The 17,266-nt window shown below is 41.1% G+C and overlaps 1 protein-coding gene and 1 long non-coding RNA gene across 2 annotated transcripts in view; one reads left to right on the forward strand and one right to left on the reverse strand.

The window, feature by feature from the left end:
- LOC135981520 (uncharacterized) overlaps positions 1 to 17,266 on the reverse strand; it is a 291,959-nt gene that overhangs the window by 198,099 nt on the left and 76,594 nt on the right. The window lies entirely within an intron of this gene.
- Positions 944 to 3,830, forward strand: LOC135981058 (uncharacterized). Its single transcript, XM_065582374.1, has 2 exons — positions 944 to 1,059; positions 2,366 to 3,830. The coding sequence occupies exon 2, from the start codon at positions 2,748 to 2,750 to the stop codon at positions 3,828 to 3,830; it is 1,083 nt and encodes a 360-aa protein (XP_065438446.1). The 5' UTR covers positions 944 to 1,059; positions 2,366 to 2,747.

Genomic DNA, 17,266 nt, shown 5'->3' on the forward strand with positions numbered 1-17,266 from the left:
TTCTATGCCTCTGTGCATCATCAACAGAACTGGTTACTAAGTTCCAATCAGCTACAGCACTGCAAATCCATTGGCAAATCAGAGGTGGCAATGAGAGTACAGCGAGCCTATTTTGGTCTGCAGAGTCTTTATTGATGATGAAGATAAATGAGGAAGAAAGAATCCAATCGTGACTCTCAGATGCAGAGGAATTTCTACAACTTATATTTCTGCTTTGTAGAGAGGCAGAGAGAGATCTTACTTCTTTTTCATAGAAGCAGCATCAGTAGTGAGTCTGTGCTAGCCCTATTTTCTGGTGTTGAATTTGGTGGAGATATGGGTTTCCCACACTCACTTTGCAGTATACGAACAGCAGTCATGCTCAACAGAAATTTCCAAATAATAAATTGCTTAATAAACTCAGACTGCATCTACTTAAGACTTGGACATACCTCATGTCACTTCTTTCCTCAAAGAGAAGCTCACCAATATCCAGGATGGCCTTATGGACTACCAAAAAAAAAAAACCAAGCTGAGTCCTAGATTACAAGCATAACACTTTCCTTCCAAGACTTCAGACAGGAAACCATGGAAACAATGAGAACTGCCAGGGCCTCTTTGACTCTGTCCCAGCTTTTCCTGGATGATAAATGAAGAGAGAACACCTACTAATGAAGATTCATAGATTCCAAGGCCGGAAAGGACCATTGTGATCATCTTGTCTAACCTCCCCTATAACTCAGGCCATAGAACTCTCCAAAAATAATTTCTTTTGAACTAGAGCATGTCTTTAAAAAAAAAAATCCAACCTTTGATTTAAAAATTGCCAGTGATGGAGACTGACAATATTTTCTCTGACAGGGGGAATCTACCACCCACTCTGAAACATGAATTGGTCTGAGCAGTACTTACAGAAGCTATCATTCAATGTGAAAAACTTCTGAGAAACTAGTACAAAGCAGTCTCCAGTGATAGCTACCAGTATCCTGGTGCCCTCTGACTTAGACCAGGGGCTGCTAACAGGGAGTTTCACAAGGGAGTTCTCCAGGTGAAGGAGGAGCAATACAGCACCCTTTTGGGGTAAGTGACTGTCTGTAGTGTGTGTTTGTTTGTGTTTGAGGGTTACTTGCTGTGTGCTGAGCTTGTGTTTGTCAGTCTGTTTGTTTGTTTTGGTTGTTTGAAGGACCGTGTGCTGTGGCTGGCAGTTGGAAGGTTTGAAAGCTAGAAGCCTCTGGTAAGTGGCTGAGCCTTCATCAGTGGGCGGGGCATTCATACAGGCCAGGGCTTTATAAAGCAGCGCACAAGTGACCAGGGAGCTTTGCGAACAGGGGCTGCTAACAGGGAGTTTCACAAGGGAGTTTGGAAGGGGAGTAGGAAGGGGGCGAGGGTCCCTTGCCAGTTCCATCTGTTTTCTCTTGATTCCCCTTAATACCTATAAAGCAACTACATTCATAACTTTTGCTTAAACAACCCTTTCAGCTGACAGGGGGCTGCAGACGGGAGTTTGACAGAGGGAGGCTTACGATGGTTAGGAAGACCCGCAACACCTGTGCCAGCACTGCTACTGTCTCCTCCACCTGTGCCTGTAGCCAGACAGAGTACCTAAGCATGGATGCCTCTACCCAGATCCTGGTGTGGTTTTGCAAAGACTGTAACTTGCAATTTCCACTTACTGATATCCAGGCTGGGGGGACCATCCAATGTGAGAGGTGCCTGCTGGTGGAATCTCTCAGGCAGCAGGTGGGAGAGCTACAGGAGGAGGTGGCTAGGTTGAGGAGCTTCCGTGTCCACGAGCAATTCCTCGACAGTGTCCATGTGGAGACAGCTGAGGTAGCTGTCCCAGTACACAGGACTGCTGATACACCACTGGTGGAGGAGGAGATGGCTCAGGGTGGACACTGGCAGCTGGTTACTACTGGCAGCAGGCAGTGCTCCACCCTTGCTCCGAACCCTCCTGCCGTGGTTATAGGTAACCGTTATGCTCTTCTCGATACAGGAAAGAAGGAATCACTCCCTACAGTAAAGGAGGAGAAGCCTCGTACCCCTAAGGCTGGAGAGTCTGCTGCCACCACTGCGAATAGGAAACGTAGGGTAGTGGTGGTCGGAGACTCTCTGCTGAGGGGGACGGAGGCGCCCATCTGTCGCCCTGACATTTCATCTCGGGAGGTATGCTGCCTGCCGGGGGCCCGTATCCGAGACGTTACGGAGGCATTGTCGAGGATTATCCAGCCCTCTGACTACTACCCCATGCTACTCATCCATGTGGGCACAAATGATACTGCGCGGTGTGACACTGAGCGGATCAAGAGTGACTACAGGGCTCTGGGAGTACGGGTGAAGGAGTTTGGAGCGCAGGTGGTATTCTCTTCAATTCTTCCTGTCAAAGGTAGGGGCCCGGGCAGAGACAGATGCATCATGGAGGTGAATGCCTGGCTGCGAAGATGGTGTCGCCAGGAGGGCTTTGGCTTCCTAGACCACGGGATGCTATTTGAGGAAGGACTGCTAGGCAGAGATGGCGTTCACCTTTCGAGGATAGGAAAGACCCTATTCGGACACAGACTGGCTAACCTAGTGAGGAGGGCTTTAAACTAGGTTCGACGGGGACAGGTGAGCAAAGCCCACAGGTAAGTGGGGAACATGGAGACCGGGGAGATGGGTCGGAAACAAGAGGGAGTGTGGGCTATACTGGCAGAGAGAAAGAGTCAGGACAAAACTGGGAGGAAAGATCAAACCAGTATCTTAGATGCCTATATACAAATGCGAGAAGTATGGGGAATAAGCAGGAAGAACTGGAAGTGCTAATAAATAAATACAACTATGACATTGTTGGCATCACTGAAACTTGGTGGGATAATACACATGATTGGAATGTTGGTGTGGATGGGTACAGCTTGCTCAGGAAGGATAGACAGGGGAAAAAGGGAGGAGGTGTTGCCTTATATATTAAAAATGTACACACTTGGACTGAGGTAGAGATGGACATAGGAGACGGAAGTGTTGAGAGTCTCTGGGTTAGGCTTAAAGGGGCAAAAAACAAGGGAGATGTCATGCTAGGAGTCTACTACAGGCCACCTAACCAGGTGGAAGAGGTGGATGAGGCTTTTTTCAAGCAACTAACAAAATCATCCAAAGCCCAAGATTTGGTGGTGATGGGGGACTTCAACTATACGGATATATGTTGGGAAAATAACACAGCGGGGCACAGACTATCCAACAAATTCTTGGACTGCATTGGAGACAACTTTTTATTTCAGAAGGTTGAAAAAGCTACTAGGGGGGAAGCTGTTCTAGACTTGATTTTAACAAATAGGGAGGAACTCGTTGAGAATGTGAAAGTAGAAGGCAGCCTGGGTGAAAGTGATCATGAAATCATAGAGTTTGCAATTCTAACGAAGGGTAGAAGGGAGAACAGCAAAATAGAGACAATGGATTTCAGGAAGGCAGATTTTGGGAAGCTCAGAGAGCTGATAGGTAAGGTCCCATGGGAATCAAGACTGAGGGGAAAAACAACTGAGGAGAGTTGGCAGTTTTTCAAAGGGACACTATTAAGGGCCCAAAAGCAAGCTATTCCGCTGGTTAGGAAAGATAGAAAATGTGGCAAAAGACCACCTTGGCTTAACCACGAGATCTTGCACGATCTAAAAAATAAAAAGGAGTCCTATAAAAAATGGAAACTAGGACAGATTACAAAGGATGAATATAGGCAAACAACACAGGAATGCAGGGTCAAGATTAGAAAGGCAAAGGCACAAAATGAGCTCAAACTAGCTACGGGAATAAAAGGAAACAAGATTAGATTACCTACTGTGATGGGATGTCCATCCCACACAAGGCATGAGCAGATAAAATAGGCTTATTAACTTTATAGGCCGCACCTGGAAGAGAGCTAGAGCCTGATAAGCCCCAATGCCTGATGAAAACAAGCTGGGACAGGCTTATAAAGAGAAGAAGTTAGGGATAAGAGAAGAGGCTGCAGGGAGGAGCTTTGCAGTCGCTCCCCAGAGAGGAAGAGAGTTGGCAAGGACATAGAGGTATTTGGGCGGGACAGTAAACACTGAGATGCTGTCTGGGACTACAGACTATGATAAGAAACCAAGAGCGGGGAAGTGGCCTCAGGCAGTGGAGGAAGCTCTGCTAGTAATCTCGGGGTGGGGGAAAATATAGAGAAGAGAATGTAGCCAAAAACCCAGTGAAACAGCAACATGGTCAATGCTTGAGCAGACTGATTGCTGGGCAGAGGGTCCCTGGTCTGGAATGGGAAGTAGGGAGGCAGGGCAGGGTTCCCTTACTGGCTGCTGGGAAAGTGGAACAGATTTGGTTGCAGTTCTGATGACTGCCTGAAGCTGCAGATAGGCAGTTTGTCCAGGGGGACTTTGAGACCCTGGAGGAGAAGGACTACAGTGACCTGGCCAGAGGGCATGAAGCAGGAGTATCTTGAGTCAAGAGAGAGAGAGATCATGGGGTGAGCAACTGAAGGAGGGGGTGCCAGACTGGAATAGCGCTAATCCATAGATGTAGCCATAAGGAGCCCCACAACAGTGAGTGTGAACCCTATTACACCCACCTATAACAATTTTTGCCATAATGGGTGGGGGGTAGTGAATGAGAGAGGCCCATTTGGGTTGCAACCAACCCTCAGTCCTTCACAAGTGTGTGTCAGGGATATATGGCATAATCATGCTTTTGTATGAGGCCATAGTCTTCAATATTGCTCCCACAATATAGTAAGACCTACAGCCTCTCCTGGGCTTTGAGGCATGATCCTTGTAAAATAGTAACAAACTAAAGGTTGAACATATTGGAGGGGTGAGCTGTGATTGTAAATTGTGAGTGTGCGTTTACACTGACCACTTTTTCAGAGTATGTCTTGCACTCGAAATACTGGAAAATGAAACAATCAGGCCAGTAGGTAACTCATAATTGAAAAATGGGACATCTGAAAATATGCCTTACACTTCTAATAGTGTTCGACTGCATATTGCAGAAGTTCCCATAAATAACCTGATTAAAAACTTTTGGCAACGTAACAGATAATTCTCAATAGAGGGACAAAGATTATTTAAGGACATAAGTTCCTTTGGCTCAACTGAGTTATGAATTACCCCCTTATGAGCTTACCAAGCACATCTCGCAGCTCTCTGACAGTCTTGACGGAGTCGGTTAATTCACAAAGTGACAAGAAGAAACAAAACAAACTGAAGTGTTGCAAGTAACAAAATCAAGTTAGTCATGGCAAATCATATCTAATGTTTTATTTAGAGCATGCAAACCATATATCTGCTGGGTTAAAATAGCCTATGTTTTATCTACCTGTTATACTAAACCCTGAAGATGAAGATCCTTGTCCCCATACAGATCATCTTACCTGCTACCTGGCATATTTGTTTTGTTCTCTCCTTCCTTATAATTCCTTTAAAGGTAGGGTATCATTCTTTTTGATCCAAAAGCATCTTATAAATGTTAAGCATTCACTATCCTGTCTTCTAACCTCACAGTCCCTGTGTGATTTCCAGACTGAAGGCATGGGTTGCTGGTGCTGCTTTAATGAGGTACACCTCTACCTCTATATAACGCGACCCGATATAACACGAATTCAGATATAACACGGTAAAGCAGTGCTCCGGAGGGGCGGGGTTGCACACTCCGGTGGATCAAAGCAAGTTCAATATAATGCGGTTTCACCTATAACGCGGTAAGAATTTTTGGCTCCTGAGGACAGCGTTATATCAAGGTAGAGGTGTACAATATAGGGCTATAGTCATTAGAACAGCAACAAAGGGAGAGATGGGCAAAGACCTTCTGCATGGGCTATGGCACTGCTTACGGAGAAATGTGTGCTGCTTCATGCTGGCTCTATAGAATCAGCTTTGAGTGGCTGGGTGTATACATGGAGGGAGTGAATTCTTGAAATGTGAGTACTGGCAGGGAGAGTGAAGTACTTCAGGTAGCCAGGCTACTGCAATGACTCTGGAGCGCCCCTCCACACCACCCACTTTCTTTGTCCTCCCATAAAATCTCTGCTTTTAAAGGGCTACAGACTCCCCTCTTCACCTTTGTTTTGTTTATGGAAATCAATATGAATATACAATCACAAGGCCCTCTCCAAAATAAGTAAACATACATACTACTTAAACATACAAATTTAACAATGTACTTCAAGTTAAGCATGTCTTGGTGCTGTCTTGAATGGAAATGCTTTTCTGAATCAGGACCTTAGTCTAGTGCTAAAGACCTGATCCAACTTCCTTTGAGATTCCCATCAAAACTTGTACTGACTTTTATGGTAGCTGAATAAGGCCCCTAAATGAACATCTGAGAATTATTACAATATGCTCGACTGTATGAATCAGGATGTCACATTATTTAAATTCAAAAAGCTATATAGCACTAACAGACTGTTTCTTGAAGCATAACATCTGATTTGAAAAACAGCTCATGTAGTAATATTTCTGGCTTCATTAGAGGTGCAGATGTTCATGCATGTATTGTTTTCTTATAAAAAGATTGTCTGAAGATTTTGAACTGCCTTTATGTTGTAGACTCTTATTTTAAAATAGAAATGTCAAGTCTTGTTCATAGGATGACTTTCATTTTTTGCAATTATGATTCATTAGAAACAAACTAAAAACAGACATCCAAGAGCCATTAACATATTGAGGTTATTTGTGTTTTTAAAGACTTTTGTCATGAATTTATAACAAACTGTTAAAATTGCCATTTTTACCTTGACTAACCCATGAAATCAGTTGTCTGTCTGATTTATTGGGAGCTTGGCTTACTCTTATAAATGGGTTTAAGGAATAGAGGGGTTATGAGGAACATTTTCTCTTTGCACATATAAAATCTCATAACAAATCCTGTTGCACAAAATTACAAGAGCAAGGCATACTGTGGTTTATAGGATTTTTTCTGAATGTTTGTAGACTGCATTTTTTGCTTTCATTATAGTTCTGCCTGAGTAGGAAAGGTCATCTTTATTTATTGATGTATGTGGTCACATGGAAGGTCAATGGTAACCATTTTCCTCCCAAGGAAGTATGGCATGGACTTTAAGAACATTAAATAACTATGCCAGGTGCATCACTGCTATATATGGAGTGCCTCCCATTCTAACTATCAAAAAGAGAAAAATTAGAGAATATAAAAACCCTAGAAAAGGAAAAAAAACAAATAGAATTTAAAAGTGATTGTGCCTTGTTCTAAAGACTACAAGCAAATGAATAACAATAAAAAAGAAAAAAAGTCTGTACTGTTTATGAATAAACAGACTTCCAAGGCTTACTCATTCCTTAATGTTTGTGGATAATGCAATGAAGAGTCTCTGCTTTATGCAAAGGATAAACCTTTTTGATGGAAAACAATAGCATTAATGTCAAAGGGAATGTGGTTCTAAATTGCATTAGAAAAAAATTCATTTAAAAACATATGTCAAGGGTATTTGAAATAGCTGTGAGCAAACAATGCAGATGTACAGGTTACTTTCAATAGTAAGGGTAATCTAAGAATATAAAATATTTGATAGAAATTAGACTTTCTACTAACTTAAAATGTGATAGAAAATTGTATACATTCTGAATTACGTTTTAAAATGTAACAGCTAGATAAGAGAAAAACCTTACTTTTGTCATTATGGCAATAATGGGATGGGTTTTGATTTAACTTTAAGCACTTGCTTAATTCTCACTGAGGTCCATGGTACTTATGCACATGCTTAAAGTTAAGCATGTTCTTAAACGCTTTGTGCTTCATGACCAGAATACTCAGTGCTTGCAAGATTGGGGCCTTACCAAGAATTGCCTAAGGCCTTACCCTCTGGTCTTTTGCTAATTCAGTCTGCGAACTATTTTCTCTCTTCCAGTGAAGGGAATTCACCCATTATCCGACTGGGGTCCAAGTATATAAACTCCATCAGAGGTCCTCCTGAATCATTTAGAGGCTTGCGCCTGTTCTCCAACTGATTTCCATGATTCAGAATCAGGCCTTAAATAAGGATTTTCTCCCTCATCATTCTGGAGGCCACTTCTGCCTCCAAAACTGACACCAAGGCTACTTGCGTAACCAGGAGTGATCATACTGCAGAGTGCTAGAACACAACCCTGTGCTGTGAAATAAATACAAAACTCCCTTTGACTTTTCTGGAAGCAAGGTTGTACTATACCTACACTCCACATACTAGCTCTTGTTGCAAGGTGTTCTACACCTAATTACCATGCTGGACTCTGAGGATGCAGGCTACTTTCCAATTAAGATAGAAAGAAAATGAACTAATATTACCTATTCCTTGTACACACATTAAAACTGCCTAACTCTCTCATTACAAAGAAGACAAATAGATATCTCCATTTTTACAAATGGGGAAACTGAGGCACAAAAGTAAAGTGACTGGGAAGTAAAGTCATCCAGTGGACCAGTGACATAGCTTGGAATAGAACCCACATCTCCTGAGTCCCACTCTCTAGCGCTATCTGCTAGGCCACACTGCCTCTTAATTATAGAATTGTAAAATGTAGGCATGTCAATAGAACAACAATCCTTGACCCTAAATCTGAACTTTAGGGAGGGTCACCTTTCTCTCAACATTTGAAATATCCAAGTTGTGCTAACCGTAAGGTGCTGATGCCCCACTAAACTCCTGTGATAGTATTGGAAAAACTAAAAAGAACTATTTTTAGCCTTTTCTTAGACTATATTGCTTTTGTTTTTTGAGAAGGACGTTCTTCTTGTTCAGGCATTAGGAAAATTTAATAGTTGCTCTACCTGCGATAATAGATAATCCCATATTTTGTCATTCTAGCAGTATAGCATATTGTCACAATCTCTTCTTCATCTATCAATTTAATTAATCTATAATATTTGGTTGAGAGTAGTATACAGAGATAAAAAGCTCCCATATCACCAATTGAATTCTGAGACTGTCAGGGCCAAGGCACATAATCAGCAGCATGGGAGCCATATATGCCCCGTGTACTCCAACAAACCGAATGTCATTGCTTTATTGCAATCATACAGTATACAAACTGCAAATAGTTTATAAGTGTTAAAGTATGGATGGAGATTGGAGAACCATAATTGGAGGTCAACATTTAAAAAGTCAACATGGTTATTACAGAGTGATATCTAAGATGTTTCAGTTTTCCAGTATACTTCAAATAGGATGTGAGTGACTGACTGACTATGTGTGGGAAAGGAGAAAGGGCGGGACAGGATGGGGTGGGAATTTGCCGAGAGAGACGCAATGCTTTACAGAATAATATCCAGCATAGGAAGGAGGGTTTCCAATAGAGAAGGCTTGACACGTGACAAGACATTTTGTGATTAGTTCATCTTTTTAAATGTATTATGTTCTCTTAACAACATGTAAACTATACAGAGACACAAGGTGGGTGAGGTAATATCTTTTATTGGACCAACTTCTGTTGGTGAGAGAGACAAGCTTTCAAGATTATACAGAGCTCTTCTTCAGGCCTCACTCATTCAAACTGTATACGTGTAAATTATATAAACACAATATATTGTTTAACCAAAACTGAAAAAGCATATTTGTTGGAGAGTAGATAATACAAGAGAGTGTCTCACTTTCAATTGTATACCTATGCAACAATCAGCAAAATGTTAAATACAGTTTAGACTAACAATTGTCCTACCTCTACTCCCAAATAGTCCAGCTAGTATTGTCCTGTCCTACAAGTAGAGAATAGTTATCAGTTCCATTTCTCTATGCTGATCCCAGCCCCTTTTAGTTGGTAGATACTTTTAAACCAGTGCATGGTGCTATATTGCTGCAGTCTGAAGCACTGATATTGCATACAATGATGCATGTGAGAAGTGCCATTGAAGTGGAGGGTCTCTAGGAATACAGTTAGCCATGTGCAGCTTTTGCCAAATTGATTACTTCTTGTTTAAATAAGCTGTCTCTCTAATTTCCTGCATAACACATTGCACAACCAGAAAATGAGGAAGTGGGTCCCTATTTCTGCATGACCACTCCGCTCTGCTGATGGTATGATTGCTTTGGTTTTCTTACCAGAGCTGCTCTGGGCTTTGATTCTATTTATTTATTTATTTTTGAAGTGCTCATGGATGTTGACAAGGCTGACTACTTGATGGAAATGAATTGTTCTGGCATGAAAAAGTACAGTCAGCACATTTCCTGCAATTCTGAAGTTTGTGATTAGCAGTTTCTTGGAATCTTCTATCATTTGCCAGTTAGCTGTGGAACAATGAAACCACTCCCCTGTGATCCACATTTTCAAAGAAACAAAACAAAAGACTGCAGCAATCATGCAAAGTATGATAGGTTCCTTACAGTCAATGAAAAAACAGTAGAATGTATGGTGGCTGGAGAACTGTGTTTTCAACTTGTATTGCAGAGTGACAGTGAGATAAACCTGAGCAGAATCAGGTCTCAAGCACATTGCTTCAAAGCAATAAATACTTGGTCAGTTTTCCCCCTGTAGTGCAAGAACAGTGAGAAGAGGATCAGGGGAAGGAAAACTCTGCAAAGTACCACTTTGTGGAGTTTTCAGCAGATTGTTGTGTTGGGAAGGTGGAAGTGACTTTCCCCACCTCCTGGAATAGATAAGGCATTCTGTCCCCAGATTCTAAAGATTTTTTTTTTTTATATCTACTTGGAATCTTGGGCATCTGCTTGAAGGCAATGACTAGCCTGGTGGAGACCTCCACATTGGGCTCTTGTGTACTCTTCCAGTCTGGCTCTCTGGCACAGTGTCGCCAACAGAAATCTCTTTCAAGTGGGATGGATGCACTAAAATGGATTTCAAAGGGATTTGAGGTCTTCCTGTCTGTTAAGGCATTTAAACCACCCCCCTCTGAGTGATATCTGCATGCCTACACTGCAGCACACAGCAGCAAAAGCACAAATTCATCAATTGCCTGCCAGCTTCATATATGATAGTAGAAATGCTAAACCGGTGTTGGTTAGTGTGTGAAGACAAATATGCACATAATGTTTCAAGGAGCAGATTTTTAATATTGAGTGTCAGCACTGAGGGCTTTAAAAAAATCTTTTCCCCTTCTAGTGGGGGAATGTAAAGAACATGTGGGGACATAATGAGAAAATAAATTGAATGACTGCTAAAGGAGTCAAGAAGATGACCAATTACTCAAGCTGAAAGTACAACAAAACCCAAATCAACAATCAGTTGCTTCCTAACTCATACCTGGTACACATGCCACCAAGCTGTCATCCTTCAAATCTGCTGGACAATCAGGTAGACATATTTTTATCAAATAAAGTACAGATGTTTGTCAAATGAATTACAATGGTAAATTCAACCCATACATAATAAATAAGCTTATAACTGCTAGATTTGAAATTACACTGAAATAAATTCACTTGCCATTTTCCTAGCCTTCAGTTGCTTATTGAAATGCCAGCACATTCATTTTATTTCATGTTCTTATTTAAAATATCAGTGAGACTGATACAGCAATATCCTGGACAAACCTTACTCCGAAGAAGTGGGCTGTAGTCCACGAAAGCTTATGCTCTAATAAATTTGTTAGTCTCTAAGGTGCCACAAGTACTCCTGTTCTTCTTTTTATTTGAAAGACTGTTCACCTGCCAGAGCCTCTGTTGGAGCTGGAATGACCTCGAGTAAGCTTATTAGCATCCATATCAGTTTTTAATGTTTTCTCTGTAATGCTTTCATCTTGAGAATAAATGTGCTTTCTTAGAGCTGTGTGGTAACTTGTGACTATGGACATTTACACTGAAGAAGGAAGAGAAAGCAGGCCTCATGAGGCAGTCTGACTGTGCAGCCTGGAAATACCCCAGTCAGGAGGGAGAGAGGTGGGTCTCTGCCCAAGAGAGATGAGGGCTGGGGAGCCAGAAGCCTAAAAGGGGGTGCTTTTGCTGGATCATGAAGTAGGAATACAGTTTCAGTTACACTGAAATGTGATGAGACCTGATTCTTTTCTCTGTCATTGGTAAAAGATCATATATTGATTTCAGTTGGAACAGGATGAGGCCTTCTGATAATTAGCAGACTGTTTTAATTGTTCTTGTTTAAATTCATTTCCTTGTAAAACTTCAGCCTTAGACTTTGAATGAAAAAATATCTCAGTCCTTAAATGATATACAGTGGAACATTGCAAATTCACCTTAATCAAAGGTAAGCACATTGTAACATACAGTACCCGTTTTTGAAACTACTGATTTAAGGCCTAAATCTTCACAAGTAAGCATACACTTTGGCACGGCTGTACTCATGTATATGCTGGTAATATGTCTACTCTTGGAGCTTGGAGTGTGTTTCCTAGCTCACTAGACATACCCATGCTAGCTTTCATCAAGCTAGTGTGTTAACCACCCTACATACAAACTCACTGGCCCTTGTGGGTACGTATTTCTGGTGGCTAGCCTGTGCCAACAGTTGCTGCTGCCCAAGCTACATGACTATTTTTAGCATGCTAGCTTAATAAGAGCTAGTGCAAGTGCATTTACATGAACTAGGAATCACAACATTGCACCAAGTGTTGACAGAGCCAGCTTGTTGTTGTCTATGCTCACATATATATGCACCCATATACCCAGGAGTGTGATTACATGTTGTGCAAGGCAATGAAAAATTATGTCCAATGTTTATTCAATATCTTCTATCATGCATTTTCTACATACAGTGGACTTTAATTCTTTCTCCCATTGTACTTATTACTAGATATCTTAACTGCTCAGAATATTATTATGTGAAATCTAGTACATTTTGTATTTTTTTTCATTTTCTCAGTCCCTAGGATGATGAATTTCAATAGTTCGTGGCTACTATTACCAAGCTACCCTGTTACTTAAGCTCTCAATTTGTTAAATAAGAATTAGCTTTTGGACATCTTCTACTTATGGTTCTAGAAACATAAAACTGTCTTCATAATATTGCCTTACCAATGTTGTGCTTGGCATAATGATATTTATGAATCTGAAGGCAAGTTATAAAGATAAGTGGGTCTAGTTTTGTATGAATTGAGAGTTATTCTATCAAGTCAGTGGAGTTATATTTGGGATAAAACTGTTGTAAATGAGAGGAGAATCAGACCCAATTGAGTTTTAACAAGAGTTTAAGTGAGCTGCATATGGGGCAAAAAGTTCCTTGATTATCCATAGAGTTCTTCCCCCAAAACTCTCCAATGAGATATCTACTGAGAACACATTGAAAAAATAATTTAGAAGTTATGTAAAAACTAAACTTATTGGCTAATCAATGTTGAGAACATAATAGTGATAGCCTTGGAAAACTGCATTTTCTAAATTAACCCTTTCCTCTATCATTATAAACTATAATAATATTTCAATATGTATTAGAAGGGGGTCAAGACTAAACCTTTAATTCCAATCCTCCTTTACAAGGTTCCTGAAGTCTTGATAAAATTGTAACTTTCTTTTAGATTTTAATCTAAATCTGGGTTGAGTCCTACCATATTAAAAATCAGTGAAAGTCTCTTAAGCAGGTACATCTCATTCCGTGGAAACCCATAAATGAAGATAGCGGATCAAGGAACATATTTGCTAGACCAGAGAAGAGAAATAAAACAAATCCTTCTTATTCAGCAATCCTTTCCCCCAAATTTGCTTCTTTATATGGATGCAAATTTTAATATTTTTTGTCTGCCACTTTAAGGAGCGTGTCCCATCAATAATGCACAAAAATCATACTGAGTTTTAAAAGTATGAGGAAACTTGGAAGTGTAATGAGCGTTGTCAAACCAATTGAAGAATATGCATACTGGCTAATCAAATCATCCTATGCCATCCAGAGTTAAACCTTAGAAGGGTACATTGTTGTCTGGCAGAATTAGACAGACAAAAAACATAATTGAATTGCTTCAGTTTATTTGAAATAAGTTCTTACATCAGTGTAAATGGTGGCCCTACATAGACCAGAGTTGTATAAGAACAATTAACAGATCTAAGGAAAACAAAGCACTGACAGGTTTGAAGAATCTCAGTCCTTTGTGTGTGGAGACTGATTATGTCAACTAATGGCAAGATTTGTGCTAAGTCATTAGATAAAGAAAAGGCCAATGGTTCAGAAGACATTAGCACAAAAGGAATTGTTTTTCTCCTCTAGAACATCACTTTGCTTTATACAAGAGATTTCCTGGATGAACTTATATTTACTATTAGGTACTTGTTGAATAGCCAAATCAGATGTAAATAGCTGTTAATTTGACAGTCTAATAGACTGATTTGTCTTTTCCAGTAATCTTTCTATGGTAAACAGGAGTTTTAAAAACATTTTTCTACATCTGATAATGAGCAACAGGCTTAACATTTTCTGTTACAAATCATACATTTGTACCTAATCAATAAAATTTTAATTTAGTGCTACCTGTTTGGTCTAGTATAGAACAGTGGGTTCAGAGTTCTATAAAAATGTATTCCCCAGTGTCAGAAGTGATTGGGAATTTAGATGTGGATACAATGCTCAGTTTAATTTAGCTGAGTGAGTCAAACATTTTGATTACAGGATTTGACATTCCTAGACATTAACTTTATTTTGGGGGGGAAGGGTGTATTGCTTAAAGGTCATAATATGGAACAAAAAGGATGGGATTTTCAAAGTCATCTAGCAAATTTCAATGCCTAATGCTTCCCCACTTGTGGGGGGAAAGAGAATTTGGCCTGATTAGTGCAACTTCCGCTTTCAGTTACACGAGTATAAATCTGATGTAACTCCACTCACTTCAATGAAGTTAGTCCAGCTTTATGCAGATGTAACTCAGAGCAGAGTTTGGCCAAGTTTTTCTTGTTATATATATGTACCAGCTAATAACTCTTCTCACTGGATTTAAACTGATTTTACCTCACAATATTATTGTTTACAGGGTAATCTTCCCATTATTAAATGGATAAAATTTGTTGTTGTCATGGGAAATAAATTAAAGAGACAGCTAGGCTAACCACCATTAAAACCTGTTGCATTCCTTACATTGTTTTAAAGTGGTTGTATGGATATGGCTTCTACAGTGAAAGCCTGTCTCTGTTCACCTTATGGCCTCAGCTCTGCATAGGATCAGCTAGTGTGGAGCCTGTGTTTGTATGGAATTCTACTGGAGTTCACACTAGCAGATTTCATTGCAAATTTGGCTTCTATGGCTGAACTCACATTGCAAAAATCACTCCAGTCTGGTGAATGTTGGTAAGGTTTCTCTGACAACCATAGCTTTTCCCCCTAATCTATGCTATAGACTCTAGAGTATATAGAAAGATACTTATAGCACATATTTAGTAACAGTCCCTGCCATAATTGCCACAAACGCATTACTGCCAGCAAACAGCTTTACATAGGCTTGGTGCTAGGCAGATTTCAGCCACGGATGAATAGAACCACCGAGTCCACATGGAAATGCAGTAGGGGTATTGCATTCTGCTGCCTTACAGTACACAAGGAGACCCCTAGTTGTGACTTTGCTAGTCTAACTTTTGTCTGCATAGACCATTTTTAAAGAGACAGTGAGTCTAATTCTTCTGTTACACTGAATCTAAATCTCTCCTTCGCCATTGGAAGTCACTTATGGCATGAATGTTTTTCTGCGTGTATCATGGGCTGCTCTTTTCATGACCTATGTTAAATCACAAACTTTCCCTCTCTAGGTAGTGTTTGAGGGAGGAAGTCTTTTTGGTCAGCACCCTTTTACATGTTCTTCCAGCTGCTATGGCTTCATTGTTAAAACATATTCCAGCTATTTCCATCTTTTGATTGACTTTAGCAATGAGAAATTGTTAAATTTATGAGAAATTGTTTTTTTTTATATATTCATTCCATTTAATATGTGCTATTTTCCTGAGGTGGCAGATTTCAAAGGCATTTAGACATCTGCCTAAGTTTGGTGGATTTCCAGTTTTCACATCCATATGTTAAGGTGGAAACAACATTTGAGTTGAAGATTCATAGTTTTGGCTTTTAAATTGTAGATGTTTTGATGACCAAATCTTGTTGAAGCTGGTGAATACAGCCGCTGTCTGCCAATCTGGACATACCTTGGCAATAACATGCAAGCCAGTGGGTATGTAAATTGATTCAACCCCTGTATTACTTTGCATTCTCAGAGGATTCTCATTAGGGTTTTGGTTTTTTTGAAAGCGGATGCAATTCTGGACAGTCTTTTGGACTTTCATGTTGCTTAAAATGCCACTTGAAAGAGCAATATCAGTAAAACTAATTCTTCTAGTACACTGTTGCTGAGCCATGCAATGTCTGTGTTGTATCCAACTATACTCTCTCATAATGAAGTTAATGGCAACGCCAAACAGGAGATGTCAGAGAATGCCTCCTTGTCTTACACCAGTATTCGTATTGAACCATTTGCTCAAGTCTGTTTATTTTAACTGCATCTTGATACAAAGCCTTGATTATGTTAATTACATGTCAAGATGTTTCAGAATAAATTGTGATGGAGGCTATCAATTGCCTGTGTGGCAAAGTACCTTCTTCTCCTCAGCAGGCTCAGTCCTTTTTAGCCTTGGAGATTCAGGCTTGGGCAAAGCAAATCCTCGTAGGTAGCACAGGGTCTGGCTATTCCTTCCCTCAGTCAGTCCCTTGTGCTTGTTTTCTTCCCTTCTGGGGACAGAATGCAGCCTTCCTTGCTGGAAGGGTTCAGAGCTTTGTTGCAACCTGCCTACTGGCAGCTTCCCTACTTCTCTCACTCTATCTCCCGCTTTGTAGTTGTTTGTCCTGGGTTTGCCACATATCTCCCCGCCGCTCAACTCTACGGGGTTGGGCTACTTGGGTCGGAAAGCAGTGCACTCTCGACAGGCTATCAGCATTGCCATGTTGGGTTCCAGACTTATGTCGTACTGTGAAGTGGAAGGGTTGAAGCAACAGGAACCATCTCGTTACTCTCGCATTCTTGTCCTGGTTTTGGTGCATCCACTGCAAAGGGGCATGGCCCATGTAAGAGGGCCAGACTCACCCCTGCGGCGACTCTTGCTGGTCGTCCAGGGAATTAGCTCACCAGCCTCTGGAGTGCCCTCTGCAGGCCGGTGATCCGCCTTTCCCCTTCTCTGGCCCCCGTGTCCCTCCCAGAACCCCGGTGTCCTTGCTCTGGGTGCTGCCCCCTGGCAATACCGATACATATGCTAGGTCTCCCCTCCCAGGGGAACCCCCACCCACTAACCCCACCTCACCTCAGGATAAGGCCACTGCCAGTCACCAGCTAGCCCCCACTCTCTGGGGCAGACTGCAGTATAGGCCACTCATCATCGGCAAGGAGGGTTTGGACCTGCTGCCTTGGCCTAGCCCTGGGTTGCCCTCTGCAACCCCAAGTACCC

This window comes from Chrysemys picta, chromosome 2 (genome assembly GCF_011386835.1).
Source record: "Chrysemys picta bellii isolate R12L10 chromosome 2, ASM1138683v2, whole genome shotgun sequence".
Taxonomy (NCBI): Eukaryota; Metazoa; Chordata; order Testudines; family Emydidae; genus Chrysemys; species Chrysemys picta.

Bases quoted from the DNA above. Each gene is read 5' to 3' on its own strand.
- LOC135981058 (XM_065582374.1), top strand. From the start codon at position 2,748: ATGGGGAATAAGCAGGAAGAACTGGAAGTGCTAATAAATAAATACAAC.